Here is a 26,964-nt window from a genome sequence, read left to right on the forward strand (position 1 = left end):
AGAAGGGTATGAGAAATGAAGCTAGAGATTTGCATAATGAGTCTGATTGTGGAAGGGGGAAAAACAGCAACACCTGTTGCACCCATCCAGACCTGCATTTGTTCCCAATGTCTAGTTAATGCTCCATGTGGATTTTGCGCATGTCACTCCAGTAACTACAGACTTAATTAGCTCATAGCGTATGTATGACGCCAATCCCAGAGGCACAATAACACAACTACCAGCTGAACCGCATACACCCACTGGGTGCAGGTGGAATCTAGGATTTACGGTTCAAAACCACAGGCCTCTCGCATGTGGACTGAGGCAATCTACGTTAGCTATCATTATTTTAGGACTTGTATTCTGTGTAGGCTACAGCTAGCCACTACTGAACGACTCACTGATTCTCCCACACAAAGAGCACAGCCCACTAGGAACTGACCAGGTATCCATGCAAATCAATACTAATTTACACGCCTGTGGCATCTTTTGTCCAAGGCTCTCAAAACGCTCTACAAACACGAATGAATGAGTCCTCACAACTCCACCATACGGCCAGGAAGCATTGTTCCCATTCTTACAGATGGGTAAACTGAGGCCCAAGGAGGCTAGGTGACTCACCCAGCATCACACAACAAGTGCCTTCCAAAGCTGAGTGGAAACCCAAGGCCTTCTGACTTGGGCCTTATATACTAGACTATGATGTGTTCTTATGAGCTAAACATGTCCTGCTGCCACATTGCTGCAACTGATATTCTTGCCTATTAGGTGGCTAATTATTTCGGGAGACAGAGCTGTGCAGAAGGCTGCACAGTCCTGAGCTGATCAGACTGATGCTTTGAGCTCTGTCGCTATTCAGATTTTTAAAAAAAATATGCATTTTTACTAGGGAAATTATTTAGTTGGGGATTGGTCCTGCTTTGAGCAGGGGGTTGGACTAGATGACCTCCTGAGGTCCCTTCCAACCCTCATATTCTATGAAATCCAAGTGGGTGTTTTGTTGTTCTTCAATGCATAACATTTAATGATGCATGTTAGAGTCAGGAAACGCTGCTCTCACACACACACACACACACACACACACACACACACACACACACACACACACACACATATGTACATATGTAATTAATGTGTTATCCAATGGAAATGCTCTGCCATGGATGTCCTATGTAACCTCAGGCAAGCCCCATACCCTCTCTCTGATAACCTGTTTCCCCATCGATACTATTTGCCTAAGTGACAGGGTGCTACTCATGTCTGGCACACCTGAGCAATTCCCCACTGAGAGAGGCAAGAGGACTGAAGGGTTAGCCCACGAGGGATGTCTTCATTCTGTGAAACTCCATGCGTAGAAACCTGAGCGAGGCAGGAAAAAGGAAGAACAAGCTGTGGGGTGCACATTTCAAAGCGGCTTCCCTCAGTTTTCCTGCCCTCTGTATTTCAGCACGTTGAAGCATTTTTCTGGGGCTCTGGGCCTGTTTCCTGCTGGGCAATGCTGTGGGGATGGACTGGGAGTTGCTGATTTATAGCCTTACACGGTGCCACGCGGTGACTGAAATGCAGAATTGCAGCACCCCATGGAGAGGAAGGGAAACACCTGCAAATCCCAGCTTCAGTTTCTTGGCTTTTAGCTTCCTCTGCTTTCTTGTCTGGGATGCTAGGGACGGAGGCTGTTGGTGTCCCCTCCTCCCACTATGCTTCCTGCTGGGGAAAGAGGGCAAGAAGGGGCAGAGGTGACATTACACAAAGAAAGTTCCTGGGTAACTGTGGAAAGCTGGAGGAGGAGGAGTGGCTGGCGCTGTAGGGAGGTGCCTGCACCAGGCTGGCCTGGCTCTTAGGAAGGGGTAATGATTATTATTGGTTAATATTTGTAATGCAGTAGCTCCTAGAGGCTCCGTTGTGTCAGGTGCTGTACACACACATACCTGAATGACTTCTACTTGGTCTTGTGAACGGCGAGTCAATTCATAGTTTTTTACAGCGCATTAACACACACACACACACACACACACACACACACACACACACACACACACACACACACACCTGTCTCATAGATATTCTCTCACAAGATAGTCCTTACCCAGGTAGCCCTTGTGACCTCCAGACACTGTGCAGGGCAGAGAGTACATTCCCACTGGCATTGCTGGAACCAGCCTGTATCACAAGAACAGAGAGACCATAATTCAATCAATCACCAGTTGGATCCAGTTATTTATCAAGCTACCTATCCATTTACACTGCGAAACAGAGCAATGGGACTGTCTAGTGGCCCTAGTTCTGAACAAAACCCAGCTCTTATGACTTCGTCACATGCTCTTGTCTGGGATGCTAGGGACGGAGGCTGTTGGTGTCCCCTCCTCCCACTATGCTTCCTGCTGGGGAAAGAGGGCAAGAAGGGGCAGAGGTGACATTACACAAAGAAAGTTCCTGGGTAACTGTGGAAAGCTGGAGGAGGAGGAGTGGCTGGCGCTGTAGGGAGGTGCCTGCACCAGGCTGGCCTGGCTCTTAGGAAGGGGTAATGATTATTATCACCAACCAACACGCCACGCACCCTCCTTGATACATGTCTGCTGAATGAGGCTGTACTACGTACAAACACACACAAAGATGCAGCGCACACTCTTTACATAACGTGATGTGTGTCTAGAACACAGCACCAGTCATCAGATGAGGTGCAAATGGCCAGTGAGAAATAGCTGATTACTCTACTCAGGGACATGGCTGGTGGAGAGAATTGACCCATATGGGGTGACTCGGACTCCATCAGCGCAGCTCCTTAAAGGATAACAACGTATCCCAACAGCGTGTACCAGCTGCTTGCATTTTAACCGTCCCACAATCTAGACTTGCTCGGGACTAGGCTGGATGACTCGTTCATTAAAACAACAGTGGCACACCTACATTAGCACTCCTGCTTTTGCCATCCCTGGCAGAGTTACAGCAATGGTTTGAAATTCTAGGAAAGAAAGTCTGGCGTCAAGCCTGCCTATGAAGAGCAATGCCAACAATCCCTTGTTAGAAAAACTCACAGAGGAATCAGTTCCTGCCTGGATTTTTAATTTAGGGAGTTTGACTCTATAAAGGATTTGTCATTAAGACTTTTGCATTAACCACTGGCAGTCTAGATTTCAGCGTATCCCCAGGACAACCTAGCACAAAGCAGTGACGTCTTAGATGGCTCCTTTGGGAGACCTGAGGAGGGAGGTGAAAGAACAAGAATAGTAATTACAGGGCAAAGTAAAGCAACACCAGTTTTATCCATGCATGTAACGCACATTCACATCAGTTCCTGGCTTAAACTACAAGAACAGAAGTCATTAGTGATAGGTGTGGTGCTACATTTCATTTCGTTGCTACCATGCAGAAGTTTTGGCACTGCGGCCCATGCACCTGTCCATTTGCTCAGCGTTCTGCCATCTCTTACCTTTGCCAACATAATTCTTGTCTTTGCTACGTCTAGAGGTGTGGTGACTGCAGCTGCAAATCCACCTGAGCATATTAAAATACCAAACACAAGTGAGGCATTGTTTGCTGGACATGTATGCCACCCTGTCGATAATTCCCACAGCCTGGGTCAAAAACATTTCATTATGCATGCTTACAGCATGGTCCTCAGTTCAAAATTTGGGGATGTTTACAGTGTCTGTAGATAGAGTTTATTATTTTGCATCTACAGAAAAATCATTATTTAGTATTAATTATTATTTTTATTATTGTTATTTTTACTCTATTATGGTAGCATCCAGGAACCCTAACTGACACAGGAGTTCCATTGTGCAAGGCGCTGTACATATATATAGTAAGAGACAGTCCCTGACCCAAAGAGCTGATAAGATAAGAAAACAGTTTCCATTTTAAACACCTACATATTGTAAAGCAAATGAAATTGCTCAGGCCACGTCTACACTACCCGCCGGATCGGCGGGTAGTAATCGATCTATCGGGGATCGATTTATCGCGTCTCATCTAGACGCGATAAATCGATCCCCGAATCGACGCCCGTATTCCACCTCGGTAGGAGGAGTAAGCGGAGTCGACGGGGGAGCCGCGGCAGTCGACTTGCCGCCGTGAGGACGGCAAGGTAAGTCGAACTAAGATACTTCGACTTCAGCTACGCGAATAGCGTAGCTGAACTTGCGTATCTTAGATCAATCCCCCCCCAGTGTAGACCAGCCCTCACTCAGAAAGGAAATAAGCACAGAATATTTTGCTGTCTTTTGAGAGTGAAATTCTGACCAGACAGATAAACTATACTAGATAGGTAGATATATTATCATTGATTTGTTTTACGGTGGCACCTAAGAGCACCAGCCATGGGTAAGGACTTAATTGTGTGGGGTGCTGTGCAGATATAGCTAAAGTAGTATGGATGAAAAGGTGCTACACCCCATAAATAGGCAATAGGCAAATAAATATGGCGATTAATGATGTCCACAAGACACTCGATCTGGAACTCCATATCCAGGGAGTTTGGATCTGGAATTACCCTGTTAAAGGAAGCAGGGGTCTTGGAGCAGTTGGATGGGCCCTACTGATAATACAGTAGAACCTCGGAGTTATGAGTTACAAACTGACCAGTCAATCACACACCTCATTTGGAACCAGAAGTATGCAATCAGGCAGCAGCAGAGACCCCCAAAAAATGAAAATAAAAAGCAAATACAGTACAGTACAGTGTTAAATGTAAACTACTAAAAAAATAAAGGAAGAGCAGCATTTTTCTTCTGCGTGGTAAAGTTTCAAAGCTGTATTAAGTCCACGTTCAGTTGTAACCTTTCGAAACAACCACCAGAACGTCTTGTTCAGAGTTATGAACATTTCAGAGGTACAAACAACCCTCATTCCCAAAGTGTTCATAACTCTAAGGTTCTCCTGTAATCTCTCTTACAATACAGGCAAATGCTACTTCAGAAAGAAACAAAATGGAGTAGTCATGACACCTGACAGCCCAATCTGTTTGTGGCTAGGGGGACTCTGCAAAGTGATCAATCATCCAGGCTCTCGAAACTCCCCTCCCTTCCAGGTTAAATATTTTTCCACTACAAAGCGTTTTCTTCTTCTGGCTCCCCTGCCTCCCCCCTCCAGCACCATTGTGACAAGCACCCTCTTCTTTCAATGAGTTTCCATCCTCCCTATCCTCACCACTCTCAGAGCACATTACTTTCACTCAGAAGGGCTGGCCCAGCTGTGACTTCCTTGGTAATAATCAGTCATCAAGGATTGTGCAGGGACAATGCAACTGGCTTGCTATGCCCTCCCAAGAGACAACAAGCCTCTAGCAAACTAAGATCCCAGTTCTGATCTTGCTTACACTGGTGTAAATCAGCAGTAATTCCACTGACGTCAAGGGAGCGGCATCATGCTAAAGCTACGCAATTGTAGAATTGGATCCCAAAGAACAGACAGGGCCTAACAGGCCCCCCCGCACACACACACTTTTAATTCAGTGACTACAGCCTCTGCCTCTTTCACTATCCAGGGGCTATTCTATTCTGTTCTCTATAGGTTCTTATACCACCCTCATTAGCGTATGAGCCTCTTCCAATCCCTCTAAGCAACCCCTTCAACCATTCTCTTTATTTCCCCCTCTAAATTTAACTCTGATCTCTCACTCTTTCACTCCCAGCCACAATATTTTAACTCAAAAGGAGTAGCTCAAACACAGCTAGAGATGCACCAAAATAAATATTTACCTTTCGTTAACAGCGCAATATTAAGAAAAGAAAAGAAAAATCTTATTCTCTGGGGTTTGTATAAACCCAGTGTATGGAATATAGAGAAATTGATCTCAGAGTGGTAGCCATGTTAGTCTGTATCGGCAAAAACAAGAGGAGTCCTTGTGGCACCTTATTGATCTTATTTCTCCAGGGGGATGTTGGGACCTCTTTAAATCTGTAAACTATTGCAAATCAGATTTATCCACTGGCCGGTGTTTTAACTCTGCTCTCTCTCTCTTCTGAGTTTTCCAATATCAACATAATTCTTCATGTAAAAAGAAGGCCAACTGGCTCTTTGAGTAGCTTTCTATGTCAACTGCATGGGAGAAACTTCTTATGATTCATAAAGGAACATTCAGTGACAATTAGGTATTCGTTGTCTGGTATGTCTACGGGCGAGCCCGTGGTTCTCAAACCGATCAGGGAACTTCAAGCAATAAGTGGACCAAGGTGCCCAGCTTCTCCTCACAGTAGGTTGGTTGATCAGTTTTGCTTTGGAGGGGGCTATGCCCCTGTAAGAAGCAGAAAAAGGTTTACATTCAGGAAGCCAATATGAAGACCTTAAGCAAATTAGACTATGTGCCAGCTCATTCTTGCTCCATATTAATTTAAGGTCAGACTTCTTTTCCATTCTAAGCCAGTTCTGGACTAAATGACCAACTGGCCTTGAGAGAACAATTTGGTTAGAACCTTTTGTGCTAAAGTCAATGCTGTATTTTTAAAGTAGCTAAAATAATACTCATAAACACTTCCAAATTAACAAGGCTGGAAAGTGAAGTCTTTCCTTTACCCACAGAACAGGATTAGTGTAAAACTCTGAAACAGGGATTTTAGTCCTGCTTGGAGTGCAAATCTCAGGGCCGACGATGGAGTATTACCAACGTTCCCATAATGTTCAATTATTTTTCTTAACTGAGCTTGGCAGTTTCTTAAAGCATTCTTAGTCCTAGCAAAGTTTCTCATTAGCAGTGGTATAAATCTAGGCTGCTACAGTGCCTGGATTGTGTACAAATTACTCTTGGATACAATGTCTCCAAATGTTCTTATCCAGTGGTTTAATCTAGGCTGAGTAGTTCTCCATTTTCCCAAATGTCTGTTTGGATCTTTTCAGCTCTTTTGCCATTAGCATGTCAATTTCCCCCTTTTCCCTCACCAGGAAGTATTTCTTACAGATTTAAGAATTGATTTAGAATGATGACAGCACCAATAATGTGCTTCATGAGCACAACATGCAGCAACGTAACAGCTAAATTAAATGCAAGTTTGCATATGCTTGACTAGAACTAAAATTTATAGCTGGCAGCGATGGGAGCCATGTTTTATACAAGGCAATGGGTCTGACAAAATCAATTTGCTCCACCTTTATTCCAAAATGCCAAAGATAATTGTTAGGGTAACCTCATAAGGTTTATTACTTTCCAAGAACAATTTCATTCACAGGCTACAGCTAATAAGGCAATGGTCCTATTTGCATTACAACTATAACTGTGTCAGGGGCCCTGGTTTATAAATGGAAAGAAGTTGTAGTGTAGACAGGACTGACCATTTCAAAGAAGCGCATTAGAAACTGGACTGTCCAAAGTGCATGCATGTGTCGCGGGTTCTGTCAGGCACCGTGCAAAAACACATCCTGTGGATAGGACAGAGGGCAACTTGTTTTATGCTTCCCCTCCTCTCACCCTGCAACATACCTGGAGGCAAGAGGGGGGGCAAACTATGCCCCAAGACACCAGCAGGTAGCGTGCAGAGAAGATGCTTGGGCCTGCTGAGGGGTAAGGCAGCATTGGAGAGACAGGCCAGCATAAAGGACTCCGGATTCAGGAGAAAAAGTCCCCAAAGTTCACCAGAAAGTTTGCTGGCCCCTTCAACAAACCAGGATCCAACCAGGCACCCAGTTCATTTTTCACATAGCTGCAGGTGACACCACTGCAACCACCAAGTGCTTCTAAGGACATTATGGGTGAAATTCAATCCTAAATCCCAGTTCAGCACACGCATCCTCTGGGCTTAGGTGCAGTATGGACCTTTCTGGTCTTAAGCCCCATGAATCTATGAAAGGACCATTATGTCACCTAGTCTGACCTCTTGTACATCACAGGTCGTTAACATTTCACCCAGTTACCTCTGCAGTGAGCCCAGTAACTTGTGCCTGGCTAAAGCGTGTCTTCTAGAAACACAGCCAGTCTGGATTTGAAGACATCAAGAGTTGGAGAATCTACTACTTTGGTCAAAGAGGCTAGATCTTGGGATTTTCTCCCTGTAAAAGAGACTCGTACACTGGAATCAAGTCACTTCTAAGGGTATGTCTACCCTGGAAACTTCAAAGCGCTGCCGCGGGAGCGAATGTGGTCGTGCGCGAGCGCTGGGAGAGAGCTCTCTCAGCGCTCCTGGTAATCCACCTCCACGAGGGGAATAGCTCCGAGTGCTGGGAACACAGCTCCCGGGGCTCGGAGCCTGTCCACACTAGCGCTTTAAAGCTTTAAAGCGCTCAGACTTGCTGCACTCAGGGAAGTTAGAACGCTATAAAATGTAAGTGTGGACATACCCTAAGATCTGGTCTTCACTACCAACTTACGTCTGGAAAATCCACACCTCTGAGCAAGGCAGTTATACCAACCTAACTCCCGGTGTAGACAGCACTATGTCTACTGTCCTGCTGCTGTGTTTTAAGTATAGACAAGCCCTTAGTCTTCTTTTTGATAAGCTAAACAGATAGAGCTCTTTACATCTCTTGCTGTACAGCATTTTTTCCAGCCCTCAAATCATCTTTTGTGGCTCTGTTTGGCCCGCCTCTCTGATTTTTCAACCCCCTTTCTCAAATGTGAACCCCAGAGCTGTACACGCTATCTAGGACTGTTCTCACTAATGGCATGTACAGAGGTAAAAATCACCTCCCTGCTCCAACTCACCAATCCCCTGTCTATACACCCACAAGTCACATGAGCACCTTTTACTGCAGCATCTGACAAGGAGCTCATGATCAGTGGCTTGTTCACTATGGCTCCTAAATCCTTTTTACAGTCACCTCTTTGCAGGACACAGACTCCCTTCTGTACGTGTGGCCTGCATTCCTTGTTCCTGGATGGATCGCTTGGCATTTGGCTGTTTGAAATGCATTTTGGCTGAATAGGCCCAGCTTGCCAAGCGATCCAGATCACTCTGCACGACCGCCCTGGCCGCGTCACTTACAACTCTGCCAATCTTGGTGTCAGCCGCTTTTGAACAGCAGCGGTTTTATATCAACTTCCACATCATTGATGAAAATGCTAAATCGCATCAGGCCTAGCACCTATCCGTGCAGAACCCCACTGGAAACACCCCCATTCAAGGATAATTCCCCGTTGACGACTACTTTTTGAGAGCTGTCAACCAGTTCTTAATCCACTCAGTGCATGCCTTATTGACACTGTATAGTGCTACCAGCGCCTGCTGCTAGTTCTTTGCAGAACGGTGAATCTCATGTACTGGTGAGCAGAGCCAAATGGCTTATTAAAGGAAGAATAAAACCAGGCAGAATACAGGAACCTGGGGACAATTCATCTCATCTGTAATGATTTAATCCGTTTAGATTTGCAGGTCTGAGTACCTGCAAAAGGAAAGTCTTGAAATCTGATTTCGTCACGGCTTTTTCTGCCTTGTCTGGTTAAGGAGGCTCTCAGGCCCAGCGTGTAAGTCTTGTCAGAATTAATTAGATCAAAAAGGAGGTGACAGCGACCTTCCACTTAACATGTAAAAAGCCCTCGTTAGTGTTTCATTATTTACAAGACTCACTCGGTGGCTGTGTCACTACAGTACATCAATCATTCATGTGCAGCCCCACATATTTTTTTATGGCCTGGAGAAAGAGGGCCTATTTAATCAGAGAATTTTTCCACTGCACTGAAGTGACATTCCAGCTCCTTTTTGTAGACGGTCTGCCATATTGGATTAGGTCAGTGATCCAGCTAACCCAGCACCCACCCTCTGACAGTGGTCAATCCCAGATACCACCAGTTAGACATAGAATCATAGAATATCAGGGTTGGAAGGGACATCAGGAAGTCATCTAGTCCAACCTTCTGCTCAAAGCAGGACCAATCCCCAACTATTTTTTTTTTTGGGGCCCCAGATCCATAAATGGCCGCCTCAAGGATTGAACTCACAACCCTGGGTTTAGCAGGCCAATGCTCAAACCACTGAGCTATCCCTTAGTCCCAACAAGAAGCCTGCTACTGGACTACGATAGAATAATCTGCCCATAGGAGAATCATCTTCCTAACCCCCATCAGACCTGCCCGAGAACAGGAGGTTTAGAGCTTGTGGTTTATTTTTTGAAAAATGTTACCTTCTCTATTGTAACTCTGCACATTCCCTTTATCTCTAACAGGCTATGTCTACGCTATCACTTACGGTGGCAAAATGTATGTCGCTCAAGGGTGTGAATATTCCACCTCCCTGAGCGACGTAAATTACGCCGGCATAAGCGCTAGTGTGCACAGTACTAACCTCTCCTGCCGCTCGTGGGGGGTGGTTTAATTACGTTGATGGGAGAGCTCTCTCCCGTCGGCATAGAGTGGCTACACGAGAGATCTTACAGAGGCGCAGATGCATTGGTACAATAAGCTCTCTAGTGTCGACACAGCCTAATTGTCCAGATTTTTCAGTCCTACCAAGCTCTTGGCCTCTTGCAGCAGTGAGCGCCGCAGGTTAAATTCTGTGGTGTTTCTTTTGATCAGTTTTAGACTTGTTGACCTTCCATTTAACTGAGTGTCCTCTTGTTCCTGTGATATGGGAAAGGGTAAATAGGAGCCCTGATTTATTTTGTTCATCTAAGGTTCTTCTAGAGCCAAATTAATGTAGTATCTAAGGCTCAGACCTTCAGAGGCAGAAGAACAAGTGGATATAAAGTGGCCATGAACAAATTCAGGCTGGAAAACAGAAAAAGGTTTCTAACCATCAGAGGGCTGAGGTTCTGGAACAGCCCCCTCAGAGGAGGTGCGGGGCAAACAACGTAATTCGTTTTAAGAGAGAGCTGGACAAATTTATGACTGCAGTTCTATGCTTGTGATGGTAGCGGGCAGGGCTCACTCCTGATTTACATCTTATGTTCCTAGAAGCTCATGCTTCAGGGTTTCAGTCGGCCACCTGCAGGGGTCAGGAAGGAACCCCAATGTATTCTGGGGGGGGGGGGTTGGTCTCCTTCCTCTGAAGTATCAGAGATGGCCACAGCTGGAGATGGGACACTGGACAGACAGGCCCAGGGCACTGAGGTCTAACCATTAGTTGTCCATCCTCCCTATCTGTACTGTTCATTGTTTTATATAGCTCTATCGTGTCCCCCCTCATTCATTTCCTCTCTAAACAAAAGAATCTCTGTATTTTCAGTTTCTCTCAGATGGAAGCCTATAATTCTAATAATTTTCATCACCCATCTCTACACACACCCTCCTTCTATTTCTGCTATATCTTCAGCAAGACGAGCTCATCAGAATGAAACAGGAGCCCAGGTGCCAGGACAATAGCTTTTAGTATTATTTTCCATCCCATTGATTTTGAATCCTGACATTCTGGGGCAGACTCTCAGTCCCTCTGCTCCCTTTGTGCTTTTCAAAGACTTCCCTGGCATGTGCTAGTTCTCTAGAAGGCATAGACACCTATGATGGCTTTTTCACTACATTCCCTGCCTTTCTTAGTATAGAATATGTGTTAGGGGTGGGGGGAGTTTGAGGTTTGACCTGAGTATGTTGCACTCTGACTTTCTTCACCTGATAGAAGGTCTGTTGGGATCCTTGCCAAATGGCACAAATTAGAGCAGCCCCCAGGCTGCTCTAACCAGTATCTCTGGCCAAGGGGCCAGAAAGGAAGAAGAAATTATATGAATCAAGACACGGCACCTATGGACTAGATTATTAACAGCTGGCAGAGAAAGAACTCAATGTCTCATTTACATTTATGCTCATGGTTACTGTGTTTCTATATATAAGTGCATTGATTGCATATGTGTAAAAATGTGAACGTGCAGAAACAATAAGAAAGACAGTCAGGTCTCTCACAGATCTTTGACTTTAGTCGCCGCAATTTCACAGGCGTTAATGGAACAGGTGTTTTGGATGGAAGTCAATATACTGATGCTGTCTGTCTTCTCTCCACCAAACTGTAAATTATGATTAAGGTAGAAAATATCCAACAATTTGTCTAGAACTAGAAGCCAAAAAAGGATTGTGTATTCAGCTTGTTGGCTTTATCACCATGTCTGTTCTCCCGACCTCTAAAGTGTTTGGTCAAATTTTGTGGTGAAGCAAAGAACACAAGGGAAGTACGAGTCCAACATGCTCTCTGTGTCTCAACACTATCATTGTGGTATTGGTAACATCACAGTGATTACGGGTTAGTTGTTGCTCGCATAAAAGCCTTTTTCTCCCTTTCCAGAGGTTATAATGTGGTATTACAATCACTCTAGTGCAATATACACACACAGTTTTATTTACGGAGGGTTTGCGTCTGTGGCTAGATTTGGGTTTTCTCCCCCCGACCTCCTCATAAAATAGATTACGTTTACAAATTTAAGCAGGCAGTTTATTCTGATATGTTTTAGCTGCAGAATCATTTACAGACTTCAGAACCAGGGAACTGCTCGTTGTAGCAAAGGAGCTGACATTGGAGGCAATGTCTGATTCGATCACCATATGATGCCCTCCTATTACATGTCTATAGATGGGGAGAGGAAATAAAAGAGTAAGGGCCTAATCCAAAAGCTGGTGAAGTCAGTGGAAAGAATCCTCTTCATCTCAATGAGTTTTGCAGCTGGTCTTAAAACAAGGGGATGTGTGAAATATTGTTGGTGGGAAGAAACAAGGAGAAAAGAGGAAAAAACAGGAGGGAGGAAAGAGGGAAAGGCAGAGTGTGAAAGAAGGGAAGTTTGCCGTCTGCTACAACATACCCAACAAACTTTAGACCCCAGCCCAGCAAAGACTAATGCACATGCTTAACTTTATGCATAGCTCCGCTGCAGTCAATTGCACTGAAACCTCATGCGGAATGCTGACGGGAGTTCATTCAAAACAGGACGCCTCTGCAGAGCCGGTCCAGACGGTCAGACCCAAACCTGTGAGGTCCTAACTGACCACTGTGAAATGCTGAGTGTCCTGGACTCACATTTATGGCTCTGCCAGTGAGTCCAGGGGAAACTGGGGACACTTCAGCAGACCAGGTCCTTGGATGTCTTTTTCTTTCACACGTGATCACTAGGAGGTGAACATAGGTCACCAAAAAGCCAGTAGGTGGTGACAATTCCTGTCACAACCACCCTGAGCAGAATCAAATGGGCAAGGCAAGGAAGGATGATTTTGTGGCTAAGGCACTGGACTGGGACTCAGAGGAGACCGGGATTCAATTTGTAGCTCTCCCAGAGACTTCCTGGGAGAAGTCTTTGGACAAATCACATGATTCCTCTGTGTTTCAGGGGGTTTTGCACCCATTTAACTATAGCAGTTTAGAAACAGATCTCATTAAATCAACACAACCCCTAGCATTGATCCAGGCCAAGAATTCTTCTGTCAACCTAGCCACATCTACATCAGAGGTTAGGTCGGCTTAAGTATGGTGCTGAGAGCTGTGAATTTTTCACACCCCTGAGCAATGTATCTGGGTTGATGTAAATTTTCAAGCCTGAGTTATATTGATTCATTTTAAGTTTTAATACTAGTATAGTTGGTTTTGGATGTAAACACTTTTATGTCAATATAGCTGCATCCATTAAAGGGTTTGCACTGATTTAGTTAAATCAGTGCAAAATCTGAGTGTGGACCAGTTCTCAGATCCCAATCTGTAAAATGGGGATAATCAGTCTTTGTCTGATCTATTTCAGCTGTAAGCAATTCAGAGAAGGGACTGTCTCTTACTATGTATATGTACAGTGCCTAATACCACAAGAGAAGGCTTGATTGGTGACCTGATTTCCACTGCAACATTACTAATAATAATACGTGAAGGTCAGAAACTTCATATCCAATTACGTACATAAGAGATATTTAGACCCCTATCCTTTAATGATTTAAAGACAATCTAAAGGCCCTTTTCTGGTACATCAGCAGATTACCAAAGCCAAAAGCTATTTGTTATTCATCTCCAGCTTCAGAAACGCTATTGTTGCTTTTAAACAGGATTTATTCCTTCCATATATTCTGTTACCAATTTGGAATCTTAAACTGTATTTTACTTCCTTTGGGAAAAGCTCTGGCTGTTCATCTCTTAACGACTAATCTGGTTTTTCTATTAAGACAGTTTGTTGTTTTTCTTCTCTGTAACTTGTCAAATATATTGATGAGTCATTAATTAATTGACATTTTAAAAGTTATTTTAAACATCTACAGTAGGCTGAACGAGGCCAAGAGGCCTACTGAAGAATTCAATTAACTTTTGGCTTGTTTGGTAATAAATAGTGCGATATTGTATTCTGCCATTCTTTATTCCTGTGTTAGCGTCTGGAGATTGCCCAGATGTTTCGTCCTGCCTCCGGGCTGTTGCAGTGCTATCCTCTGCTCTCCTGACTCTCCTTAATCTGCGCTGCTGTCACAGCTGTCACATGAATGGTGAATCATGGCTTCTCCCTGCAATCACTTCAACCCCTGGAGAACAGCTTGGGGCAGACAGCTGCACAGACCCGCACCCAAGCAAAGCCTCTCCTCGTGGAGGATTTTACAAATCAACTCCAAGTTAATCTGGAAGCCTGACTGACAGGCCCCTGGTTTTTAAATAACAGAAATTTGTCAAAAACAAATTGGTTGTCTTTCAAGCCGACACCCTTTTCAGTGTTCTCTCCCCGCACCCGGTAAAGGACTTTCCTTCTTCCAAATAACAACTGGATCCATTTTCCTCCAAACAAACTAGAATTACAAAGGAATGTTGTTCTGCTATACTTAATAGATTTGCACATTTTTCCCTTTCTTCTTGAGCCTTTCCCAGTATAACATATAATCCTTTGCACCTGCAAAAGCTCCACAGGTTGCCGACTGCCAAGAATCAACCACGTGACCCTGCTTCCATGACCAGAGATCCTGTGTTTAAAGAGAAAGGAAAATAAGAAGTTATTAAACATTTGAATCTATCTGATCCCCATGTGAGTTAAGTCCAAAGATGGGAACTCAAGTGAAAAGCTATTTTTGCAGCATTTTTCAGTGATGTAATAAGTGATTTTTCCCAAGGAACTTTTGCACTCGAACAAGCAGATGGAGTGAGAGAGAACTGAAGAGGGCTTGAAGCAAATCGCTTACAGGGATTCGCGAAGTATGTACTTAAGTCTGCAGCAATGCCGAGTTGCAAATATTTCACAAATTTATTTTCTTTTTGGCAAATAAAACAATGCAAAGCAGAACACTAAAAAAAAAACCCATACAAAAACTGAGATCAGTTCTGCCTTTCCATCCCGTATGTGCCTAACATCCCTGTTTGGGGGGGACGGGAGGGGAAGTCCTTAGCTTAATAAAATATTAACTATTCCCTCACACCCCTCCAGGGTGTTTCTTTAAAAATCACTCCTGGTTTAATATATTACAATGCAGGTGGGTCCCTGATTTTTTACCCAATGTGATTAGGGACCATGTGCTGTTCTCCTCCCCACACACCATGCTCCAATCCATTTATTTTATCTCATCATTTCTACACACACATGTAGAGCTCAGATCACTGACATGCACAGCGTTTTCCATGCAACGAGCGTTAAGAATACAGTCAAACATACAATATGATCAGTGAAATTGCTATTAGCAAGCAAGAGGGTGCAATGAACAGACTGTGGGGATGCCAGGCTGGCTGCTTATTATCCCAAATAGAATCATTTCACTGGTCCCTTGCCCTCTCATCCTCAACCTCCCTGTTTATCTCCATCTTTTCGGTTTCCATTATAACTTGTTTGGGGCAGGGACTATACTTTTATTAGGTTCAAGTACGGTGCCGAGCAGGATGGGGGCCTGATCTTAGACTCTTCTAGCTGCTGCCATCATTGAAATCAATAACATTACTTTATATTTGTGACATTATTCCTCTTTTATACAAGAATACAGTTATGGATGTTCTTTAAAACCTTGCTACCTTTATGCTGCAAAGCTAAAATTCTCTTGTAAACCACCAGATAACAGCACTAACCCAATTCCAGTGATATCAGTGTGGGGCTCCTGATTGGTTGTATGAGAACATCCCAGTATGGCTCTTGGCATTCTTCTGTCATTGGGTGACTCTGCATATAATGCTAGCTATAGAGTCTCCTTGGTAACTTGGTTGTTCTGTGTGATTGATGCTTATGTTCTATCTGTATGGGGCAAAATCAAACTACTTAACAACAATAATGATGTTGATTAGTGTTTGCCATAGCTAAATAGTTTTGTCCCTGCTTTATTAAACAACTAAGGATCAGTCTCTCATGCTAGCCATTCTTTTTCCTACTGATTTGGAGGATGCTTTCCAGTGTGGGTTTCTAAACTGATAGCATCCACAGCAAATGGCCAGTTTTCCTTCTTCAAAACAGTGGATTCATTATGCTCCAAAATCTTCGGATGCTTGTCATGATTAATGCACACAATGTGGGCACATGCAGTTTTTCATGCAATTCGTCCCTACTGGAGAGCATGTCTAAGATGAAAGGTGGAATCTTAAAGGGACTTAGGAGCTTAAATCACATTTTCAATAGTGATGCAGGCTCCTAAGGGACAAAGTGACTTCTAGGGACACATAAGTCTAAGTCACATATGGACTTTTGCCATTTTCCCTCCATATCTTTAGAACTTCATATGCTAAAACTTGGTATGCTGAACCGTTCATGTCTGTTATTCAAAACACAGCAGACCCCAGGATGATCTACTGGAGAATGAGCAGGGAAATGCAGGGCAGACTGCTAGGGGTCTACCATAAGCCCAGGTCCTAAGCTTTTATGTGCAGCTAGAGAGAGTCTAGGTTACTTATGCTGTTTCTGTAAGGTCTTATTCAGTTCCTCTATGCAGTCTAAAGTGTGTTTATATAAATGTTAAATTATGAATAAATCCAGAGGTTCCCTCACATGCTGACAAGCTGCGTTTCTCTCAGAAAAGCGATTCTGGATGAAAAGCTGTGCTGAAAAGAACCCATCTGGCTCTGCAGTGGAGTTATGTAAAAACAAAGACCCAGCCAAGCAGGGCAAATGGTGATTAATTCCAATAGACTATGGTTATAATTGACAACAGGTATGTGCAAAGAACCAAACAGGGTGGAAAACTGTTTTGTGGGGCATTGCTAGGAACAGTTCAATGAAAATAGGCAAAAGCCGAATGGAGGCTGGATAACAGGAAGAAAATTCCCTAACAGCGAGGTCTATTAAACTGTGGAACAGTCTCCCTAGGAAAGTGAGGAAAGCCCTCTCATTTGAGACATTTAAAAATAGACTGGAGAAGGCATTCAAGATCCTACTACAGGGAATAATTCTAAATTGGCAGGGACCGGCCAAGATGAGCTAATGAAGTTCCTTCCATCTCTGATTTCTGTGATTCACACGGAGTTCCAAACCCACACACGCAAAACAGAGAGAGATGGGGAACAACACATCAATCCGAAGGGTGGGGAGACCAAAAAGGGGAAGCGTCCAACCAGGCAAGTGACCATCTCTTTTTTTCTAGACTGTGTTTGTTCTAATTAAATTTATTTTGCAGACCAAGCTTACATTTTGAAGGTCCCATGTTTACTCCTTTAGCTCTGGGCTCAGCTAATTGACAGGGCTTTGCAGTAAGATGGGCTCGTAAGGCCAAAAGAGACTTCCCATTTCTCTAGACTGAACCTAATCAACCCAAGGTGGTTTTGGTGTCACTGAAGCAGAATTAAGCACAGAAATCAACAGACTCTCATGGAAAAGGGTAACAAATGCCTTGATGTAAAAACTATGGCCCTGTTCCTGCAAATACATATATCCTCAGCTTAAACACTGAATTAAGCGGCACCACTCACTACTGTTAGCAGTAGTATCAATGTAGTGCTTAGTGGTCGCAATCTAGATCACAGCTCCATTTTGCTAGACACTGTATAGACACATAATAGACAGTCCCTGTCCCCCAAAAAACTTCCAATCTAAATAGACATATATAGATGTGGGAGGGAAAACAGAGGCACAAAAAGGTGAAGCAACTGCCCAAACTCCCACAACAGGTTAGCGGCAGAACCAGGATTAGAACTCATGTCTCCTGATTCCCCGTTCTAGAGCCACTAGACCAAATTAAACACGTGCATAATGTTAGCAAGACCAAGGCCTTAGTAAGTGAAATAATCACATTGCTTTTAAAAACTTTTGTTCATTTAACATACTATAAATACACTGAATTATTACCAATATAACTACACACAACAATTTGGTCATCTTCCCCAAATCATTCCTGTCTGATTAGTCAGGGCTTGTCATATTAGAAAAAGCACAAAATAATGAGGGGTTTTTTTTCAGGGCAATACCCATTCCTACCAGCGTTGACAGTGCTGGAAAGCAAACAGGCCACCATGCCAAGCCAGTATTCTGTGTATTCTATTAAGCTGCAGGCTGAACAGGAGACTTTGTTTTCACTTCAAAGGACCCTTATCCCAATCTCTCGCTCTTCCCTTATGAATAACAAATTGGAAATAAATCTTCTGGCTGAAGTGCCTGGAATCTCATGCAATCTGGGTGCTCTTCAGCTTCCCAGCTCCATCACATGCTAATTATTGGTAAACACTTTGATGTGATATATACATAGAACGAAGTGTACTTCTCTGCACTGCATAAAACAATACAATGGATGTGTACTCAAGACAACCAATACAGTGAAAAGTATAAAGAACAGGAGTACTTGTGGCACCTTAGAGACTAACAAATTTATTAGAGCATAAGCTTTCGTGGGCTACAACCCACTTCTTCGGATGCATATAGAGTGAAACATATATTGAGGAGATATATATACACACATACAGAGAGCATGAACAGGTGGGAGTTGTCTTACCAACTCTTAGAGGCCAATTAAGTAAGAGAAAAAAACGTTTGAAGTGATAATCAAGATAGCTCAGTACAGACAGTTTGATAAGAAGTGTGAGACTACTTACAAGGGGAGATAGATTCAATGTTTGTAATGGCTCAGCCATTCCCAGTCCTTATTCAATCCTGAGTTGATTGTGTCTAGTTTGCATATCAATTCCAGCTCAGCAGTCTCTCGTTGGAGTCTGTTTTTGAAGTTTTTCTGTTGTAAGATAGCCACCCGCAGGTCTGTCATTGAATGATGAGACAGGTTAAAGTGTTCTCCCACTGGTTTTTGAGTATTATGATTCCTGATGTCAGATTTGTGTCCATTAATTCTTTTGCGTAGAGACTGTCCGGTTTGGCCAATGTACATGGCAGAGGGGCATTGCTGGCACATGATGGCATATATCACATTGGTAGATGTGCAGGTGAACGAGCCCCTGATGGTATGGCTGATGTGATTAGGTCCTATGATTATGTCACTAGAATAGATATGTGGACAGAGTTGGCATTGGGCTTTGTTACAAGGATAGGTTCCTGGGTCAGTGTTTTTGTTCAGTGATGTGTGGTTGCTGGAGAGTATTTGCTTTAGGTTCGGGGGTTGTCTGTAAGCGAGGACAGATCTGTCTCCCAAGATCTGTGAGAGTGAGGGATCATCTTTCAGGATAGGTTGCAGATCTCTGATGATGCGCTGGAGAGGTTTTAGTTGGGGGCTGAAGGTGACAGCTAGTGGTGTTCTGTTATTTTCTTTGTTGGGCCTGTCTTGCAGGAGGTGACTTCTGGGTACTCGTCTGGCTCTGTCAATCTGTTTTTTCACTTCAGCAGGTGGGTATTGTAGTTTTAAGAATGCTTGATAGAGATCTTGTAGGTGCTTGACTCTATCTGAGGGATTGGAGCAAATGCGGTTATATCTTAGAGCTTGGCTGTAGACAATGGATCGTGTGGTGTGTCCTGGATGGAAGCTGGAGGCATGTAGGTAAGTGTAGCGGTCAGTAGGTTTCCGGTATAGGGTGGTATTTATGTGACCATCGCTTATTAGCACAGTAGTGTCCAGGAAATGGACCGCTTGTGTGGATTGATCTAGGCTGAGGTTGATGGTGGGATGGAAATTATTGAAATCATGGTGGAATTCCTCAAGGGCTTCTTTTCCATGGGTCCAGATGATGAAGATGTCATCAATGTAGCGCAAGTAGAGTAGGGGCGTTAGGGGACGAGAGCTAAGGAAGCGTTGTTCTAAGTCAGCCATAAAAATGTTGGCATACTGTGGGGCCATGCGGGTACCCATAGCAGTGCCGCTGACTTGAAGGTATATATTGTCCCCAAATGTGAAATAGTTGTGGGTGAGGACAAAGTCACAAAGTTCAGCCATCAGGTTAGCTGTGACATTATCGGGGATACTGTTCCTGATAGCTTGTAGTCCATCTTTGTGTGGAATATTGGTGTAGAGGGCTTCTACGTCTATAGTGGCCAGGATGGTGTTTTCTGGAAGATCACCGATGGATTGTAGTTTCCTCAGGAAGTCAGTGGTGTCTCAAAGATAGCTAGGAGTGCTGGTAGCGTAGGGTCTGAGGAGAGAGTCCACATAACCAGACAAGCCTGATGTTAGGGTGCCAATGCCTGAGATGATGGGGCGTCCAGGATTTCCAGGTTTATGGATCTTGGGTAGCAAATAGAATACCCCTGGTCGGGGTTCTAGGCATGTGTCTGTACAGATTTGTTCCTGTGCTTTGTCAGGGAGTTTTTTTAGCAGATGGTGTAGTTTCTTTAGGTAATCCTCAGTGGGATCAGAGGATAATGGCCTGTAGAATGTGGTGTTAGAGAGCTGTCTAGCAGCCTCTTGGTCATATTCCAATTTATTCATGATGACGACAGCACCTCCTTTGTCAGCCTTTTTGATTATGATGTCAGGGTTGTTTCTGAGGCTGTAGATGGCGTTGTGTTCAGCATGGCTGAGGTTATGGGGCAAGTGATGTTGCTTTTCCACAATTTCAGCCTTTGCACGTTGACGGAAGCAATCTATGTAGAAATCCAGTCTGTTGTTTCGACCGTCCGGAGGAGTCCACGCAGAATCCTTTTTTTTGTAGTGCTGGTAGGGGGGATTCTGTGGGTTAGTATGCTGTTCAGAGGTATGTTGGAAATATTCTTTGAGTCGGAGACGTCGAAAGTAGGATTCTAGGTCACCGCAGAACTGTATCATGTTCGTGGGTCTGGAGGGACAAAAGGAGAGGCCCCGAGATAGGACAGACTCTTCTGCTGGGCTAAGAGTATAGCTGGAAAGATTAACAATATTGCTGGGTGGGTTAAGGGAACTACTGTTGTGGCTCCTTGTGGCATGTAGCAGTTTAGATAGTTTAGTGTCCTTTTTCCTTTGTAGAGAGGCAAAGTTTGTCTTGTAAATGGCTTGTCTAGTTTTTGTAAAGTCTATCTATGAGGAAGTTTGTGTGGAAGGTTGGTTTTTTATGAGAGTATCCAGTATGAAAAGTATGGCTGTCAATTAATTGCAGTGAACTCAAGTGATTAACTCAAAACAAACTAACTCAATTAAAAACATTAATCGTGATTTATTGCAGTTTTACTTGCACTGTTAAACAATAATAAAATACCAATTTAAATGTATTATAAATATTTTATACATTTTCAAATATATTGATTTCAATTACAACACAGAATACAAAGTGTACAGTGCTCACTTTATATGATTATTTTTTATTATAACTATTTGCACAGTAAAAAAGATAAACAAAATTTCAATTCACCTCATACAAGTACTGTGGTGCAGTAAAATGTAGAATTATTTTTACTTAAAAATGTAGAATTTTTTTTTTACATAAAATAAAACAATAATTCTACATTTTTAAGTTGCACTTTCATGATAAAGAGATTGCACTACAGTACTTGTATGAGGTGAATTGAAAAATACTATTTCTTTTATCTTTTTTACCATGCAAGTATTTGTAATAAAAAATAATCGTGTAGTGAACACTGTACACTTTGTAGTCTGTATTGTAATTGAAATAAATATATTTGAGTATGTAGAAAACATCCAAAAAATTTAAATAAATGGTATTCTATTAATGTTTAACAGTGCTATTAAAACTGCGATTAATCACGATTAATTTTTTTTAATCATTTGACAGCTCTAGTGGAAAGTCATAATACAGCTTTCTATCCTTCCACAGTGACACATAACTTTACAGAGCTAGATCTTACTTTATATGTGGATAACCCCATGTTTCTTATTCTCCCCACCAACCCTGCCTTATACTGAACAGCTGGCCAAGACGCTCCAGAAATCCCCTCAATACAAATCAATATTCAGAACTATTATTTAGCTGAAGTGATATTAGTATTACAGTAGCACTTAGAAGACACAACTGAGATCAGGACCCCATTTTGTTGGCAACAGACAGACACATAAGAGACAGTCCTTGCTCCAGCGACCTTCCAATTTAAATAGGCAAGACAGAAAGGTAGGATTATTATCCCATTTTACAGATGGGGAACCGAAGCAGAGAGAGATTAAGTGATTTGCCCAAGGAGAGTGTAGCAGAGCTGGAAACTGAATCCAGATCTGCTGTGTCCCAGTCTAGTGCTTTATTCATTATTATTTGTATGGTTGTAGCACCTAGGAGCCCCAGTCTCAGACCAGGACCTCATTGTGCCAGATGCTGTACACACTGAACAAAGACAGTCCCAGCCCAAAAGAGCTAACAATCTAACTATAAGACGAGAGGCAACCGATGGCTACAGAGAGACCAACAGGAGTGCAAGGAAACAATGAGACAATATAGTTATTACGATCAGCAGTGGTCTCAGCACACCAGCAGCTTAGCCATGGTGAAGGTTTTTGTAGATCTCACGGCAAAGGAGAGTTTTGAATTAGTGCGTTTTGTGGATGTTTACGGGGAACTTCTCCCAGGAGCAGCATGGGAGAAGGCACAAAGGAGTTACATTTTCAAGCAAGGAAGTGGGTGATGGAGGCTGACATCCTGGGCTGCTCGGGGGTGGGAGGCGATCTTTGGATACTGTTTGAGAGATGACAGGTAAAGCCCATCCTTCCACAGCAATAGCTGGAGGTTTCTCCCCATTTTGGTCCAAAGTGGTTAAACAGGAGGCTGCCCTGAGAGAATGACACGCCAAGATGATCTCTGCTTGGACACTCAACCCCGAACGGGACTCATTTCTTGCTGCTTCTATATTGCTTCCTTCACCGGCAAGGACTTCAGCATGGATAGATTTCAGCTCCCTGTCCTCTGCAGCCTCCACCTACACCTATCCTCTCTGCCTAATGGCCACTAAGGTCATGCTTGCCCGCCAGCACTTCATGCCCTTCTGCCATTTGGACTCCTCCCAGCATATTCCTTGCGATCTGGGTTTTTAAATGGGTGCCGCTTCTGTGCTACAAGTCAGAATCACCACTGAGTAACCAGAGGTCCTATGAAGTCAACTGAGACATCTCCTACTCCCTGGCTTTAGCTGGGGGTGAGTCAGCCACAGAAGCAGCCACACAGCAGGATTTAAGAACCCCTGCTCCTGTCGCTTCATTGCTCCATAGGCTTGGCACAGACCTTGCTTGCCCAAGGACACTGGCATCTGACTCCACCAAGAGACCTAGCCAGCCCTGGTGGACCTTTGGGTTGGGGTTTGTTAGGAGGAGTCTATTCTACGGCAGAGAGGCGGCAGTAAACTCTGCGTTGCTGGAATGCGAGGAGCTTCTCCACCATCCTGAGAGATGCCTGCAGGACAGAGGCTGCTGAAATGCTCCTGGGGTGGGGGAAAGGGGGAGATTGGCTCCCAAGAGTCAATATTTAGTACGGGGGAAAGAACCAAATCCAGCTGAATTGGAAGAAATGAATCCAAACTAGCCAGACTGAAAGGAAGAAAAATAATAAAGCTGTTGTCGAAGGATCAGTGATCATGAAATATGGTTTGATGCCTGCTGGTGCCAAGAGAAAAAACAATTTGCCTGGATTTCTGGGATTGAGAAGCTATGCCACAGCCTTCAACAGAGCCGGTCTGGGCTCTCCCCCACTCACTGCAGGGAGGAGAACCCATCTCAAGATGGAGAAAGCACTACTTTCTGTCCACCCACCCTGTGAAGGCTCTCTGACAGGACATCCTTAGGGATCTCCAGGAGTCCAGTAAACCAAGCTGGTGACTCCGTTGCCTGCAGAGATCAGCAGGAAATCAGGACCTTGCTAGATGTTCTGGAACCTTCCTGGGCAGTGATTATGCTGTAACCCACCTTCAGGTAACATCTAACCACTGTTTCACAGTCTGATCACAACAACCCCACTGCTGACTTCCCATGAGTCATTCTTTGCAGCAACCACGAAACCGCCCAAGTCCCATTTCTTCACTGAGAAGAAGCTTGTTGCTATTCTGTAGGGCCCCTCACCCTCCATTTACTTTACATCGTGCAGTTTGCTCATTTCAACCAGCTTAAGATACAATTTACAAAGTGCATCACAATCATTTTTGTTTGTAGGAAAGTACTTTTTCTGGTGCCTACCAAACTGTTTGGCTTTTAATAAGTATCAACAAGTTCTGAGTATTGTTTCAGCCTTTAAATCAGTGTGTGATAGAGGTGGTGTCCCTGCGCATCCCCTCCGGGAGTGGTGCTCTCCTTCCCCATCAGACCCCCACTTGCTGGGCTTCTTTCTTTGTAAGTCCACCTCAAGGCCTAAAACCTAGCACTGTGTTCTTTAACCCCTTCCAATCATGTGTACGGTTGTGCCTCCCGTCACACTGCAACATTGCTCTTTTTAAATGTGTGTGCTGAAATACTTCAGACGAGGAGATTTATTCACAAGGAAGAAGGCATGACACATGAAAATCCCTCCCAGGCCTTTTGCACAGAACTTGATGAACAGACTAAGTTTTTTTAAAAAAAGCAGTAACAGCATAATTATATTTAGTGGTTATGAGGGAGCTGAGTCAAAGGTAGATGCCTCATTATATTTTTTAGCTTTAAAGAGGCAAGCAAGGCTCATGGTGTCTTCTCAGCCTGAGATCTGCAACTGAGCCAACTTCTTTTTCAATGTTCCAATTGATTCCAGTTATAAACATTAGCATGGTAGGTTAATTTGCTTCTGTGTCCCCCTTTGTTCGAGGTGGTTTTCTTTCAGATGGCAAGAGAGGTGATTAGCAACGTTCAAATAAGCAAGTCCAGATTAGCGAGCTAGTGTGTGACTTTAGAAGTGGCTTGAGGGCAAAACAACAAGGAGAAGACAACAACCTTCACATGATGCTCCTGTAACGGGTTATTTGATTAACACAATGAATGATGTCACCAGGCTACTGGACATTGATTTGTTGACCTCCCGGTATGATTAGCAACATGAAATTTGAGACGCCCATGAAAGCAGATAGAAATACTGTCCAAATCAACCACATTGATTTGTTTCAGTTTTTATTCTGTAGGATGAAGAAAACAAACTGTTCTTCATGGTTCATCTTTACAACTTGGTGCTTTATTGGCAACACTGCTGATGGCTGATCCCAATAGATGTGCAGAACATTTGCTATAGCAGAGGCAGAAAATGGCTACAGCTTAGAAACACATCAAGAAACTAATCACACAGGTATTCTGTTCTTTGGGTGATATTCGCCCCAGTTCAGAGGGCCAGCATGAGTTCCAGTCACCACGTAAGCCCCGTTTAAGGGTTAGTACTGGCCTCCGCACAGGGGCATTTTTCACTGTTGTGACTAAATAAAGTGTACGTGTGCAGTGTTACTTTGCAGCACTGATCTGTTATCACTATTTAAATCACACTCGTCACTCCACGAGGCTCTGTTCAGACAAGCGAGAGGACAGAGCCCCTGCCCTGAAGGACTTGCATTATAAATGTTATTAGGATCTGTTTGAACTTAACAAGGATGTGATTAATTTACGCAAACTGAAATGCAATGTGCACTCTTGCTCCAAATAAAACTCATTTTCAAACTTAGTCAATATAGCGAAGTCCTAGAGCAAAGAACGTACAGGCCAGTGAAAGCAGTGCTCACCACAGGGAACCCTCCCAGCACACTGCATTCTGCCCTTTTGCATTTAATAATAAGACTGCTTAGCACTTTTCACCTGTTAAGCATAGTGCAGACATTTATTAATCCATCCTTCATTGATTCTTTTGGCTCCAGCAGGAAGGTAGGGAGAGATGTGAAGAGAATGGAGAAATAGAATGGAGAGAGACACAGACAGAAGGCATGAGGGCCAACAGCACAATGGGCCAAAATAATTTGTTTTTACTGTCATTCTAGCTTATTTGGTTTTAGTAACCTTTAGTACCACCTAAATGTTGACTCGAAGGAGGATTAACCTTTGATGTCCCACACAGAAATAGGCTGTCTACATTCCATTTGCACATACAAGATCTCTCCATGCTACAAGAATCAACTTTTTTGCCTTGCATCACAGAGGTACGCTGGACCCACAGAAAGGGTTAAGACTTGACTGTAGAATAACTTGAGCCCTAGTATAAAAACTTCTGTTTATGTCTTCAGCATTTCAGTCATGTAGGCCTGGTCTACATGTAAACATTAGATCAGCCCAGCTACATTGCTCTGGGCAGTGAAAAATTTCACGCCCTGAGCACCACAGTTGGGTTCACCAGTGTAGGTACAGCTAAGTCAATGAGTAATTCTTCTGTGAAGTTAGCTATTGTACTGCCTGTCAGAGAGGTGGATTAACTACATCGGGGTAGGTCACCTATGGCACGCGTGCCGAAGGCGGCATGCAAGCTGATTTTCAGTGGCACTCACACTGCCTGGGTCCTGGCCACCGGTCCAGGGGGGGCTCTGCATTTTAATGTAATTTTAAATGAAGCTTCTTAAACATTTTTAAAACCTTATTTACTTTACCTACAACAACAATTTAGTTATATATTATAGACTTATCGAAAGAGACCTTCTAAAAATGTTAAAATGTATGACTGGCACGCGAAACCTTAAATGAGAGTGAATAAATGAAGACTCGGCACACCACTTCTGAAAGGTTGCCGACCCCGAACTACATCAATTAAAAAACCCTTCTGCTGACGTAGGAAGCATCTACACTCCGACACTCCAGTAGCACAGCTCAGCGCGGTAGCCCTGCTGCTTTCGTGTAGACATGGCGTTAGTTAATTCAGTTCTCCTGCAAAGCTGGAGACTGGAGAACTAAGTGCTCTCAATATGTCTAGCACAGTCAAGCTGCATGGGAAGTGGCCTTAGAAACATTCCCATACTGCTCATACCAACTTGTTATTTGGGAGGAGCCAACTCTAGGGGTGAGACAAGAGTTCG

The 26,964-nt window shown here is 43.6% G+C and overlaps 1 protein-coding gene across 1 annotated transcript in view; it reads right to left on the bottom strand.

Moving 5' to 3' along the window:
- SLC25A26 (solute carrier family 25 member 26) overlaps positions 1-26,964 on the bottom strand; it is a 130,143-nt gene that overhangs the window by 6,008 nt on the left and 97,171 nt on the right. The window contains exons 7-9 of the mRNA XM_065407721.1: positions 14,671-14,740; positions 3,413-3,477; positions 2,069-2,142 (exon numbers count right to left, since the gene is read on the bottom strand). Of these exons, the coding sequence (XP_065263793.1) occupies positions 2,069-2,142; positions 3,413-3,477; positions 14,671-14,740 (209 nt within the window). The remainder of the gene's footprint in view (positions 1-2,068; positions 2,143-3,412; positions 3,478-14,670; positions 14,741-26,964) is intronic.

The sequence above is a fragment of the Emys orbicularis genome, chromosome 7, assembly GCF_028017835.1.
Source record: "Emys orbicularis isolate rEmyOrb1 chromosome 7, rEmyOrb1.hap1, whole genome shotgun sequence".
NCBI classification, from domain to species: domain Eukaryota; kingdom Metazoa; phylum Chordata; order Testudines; family Emydidae; genus Emys; species Emys orbicularis.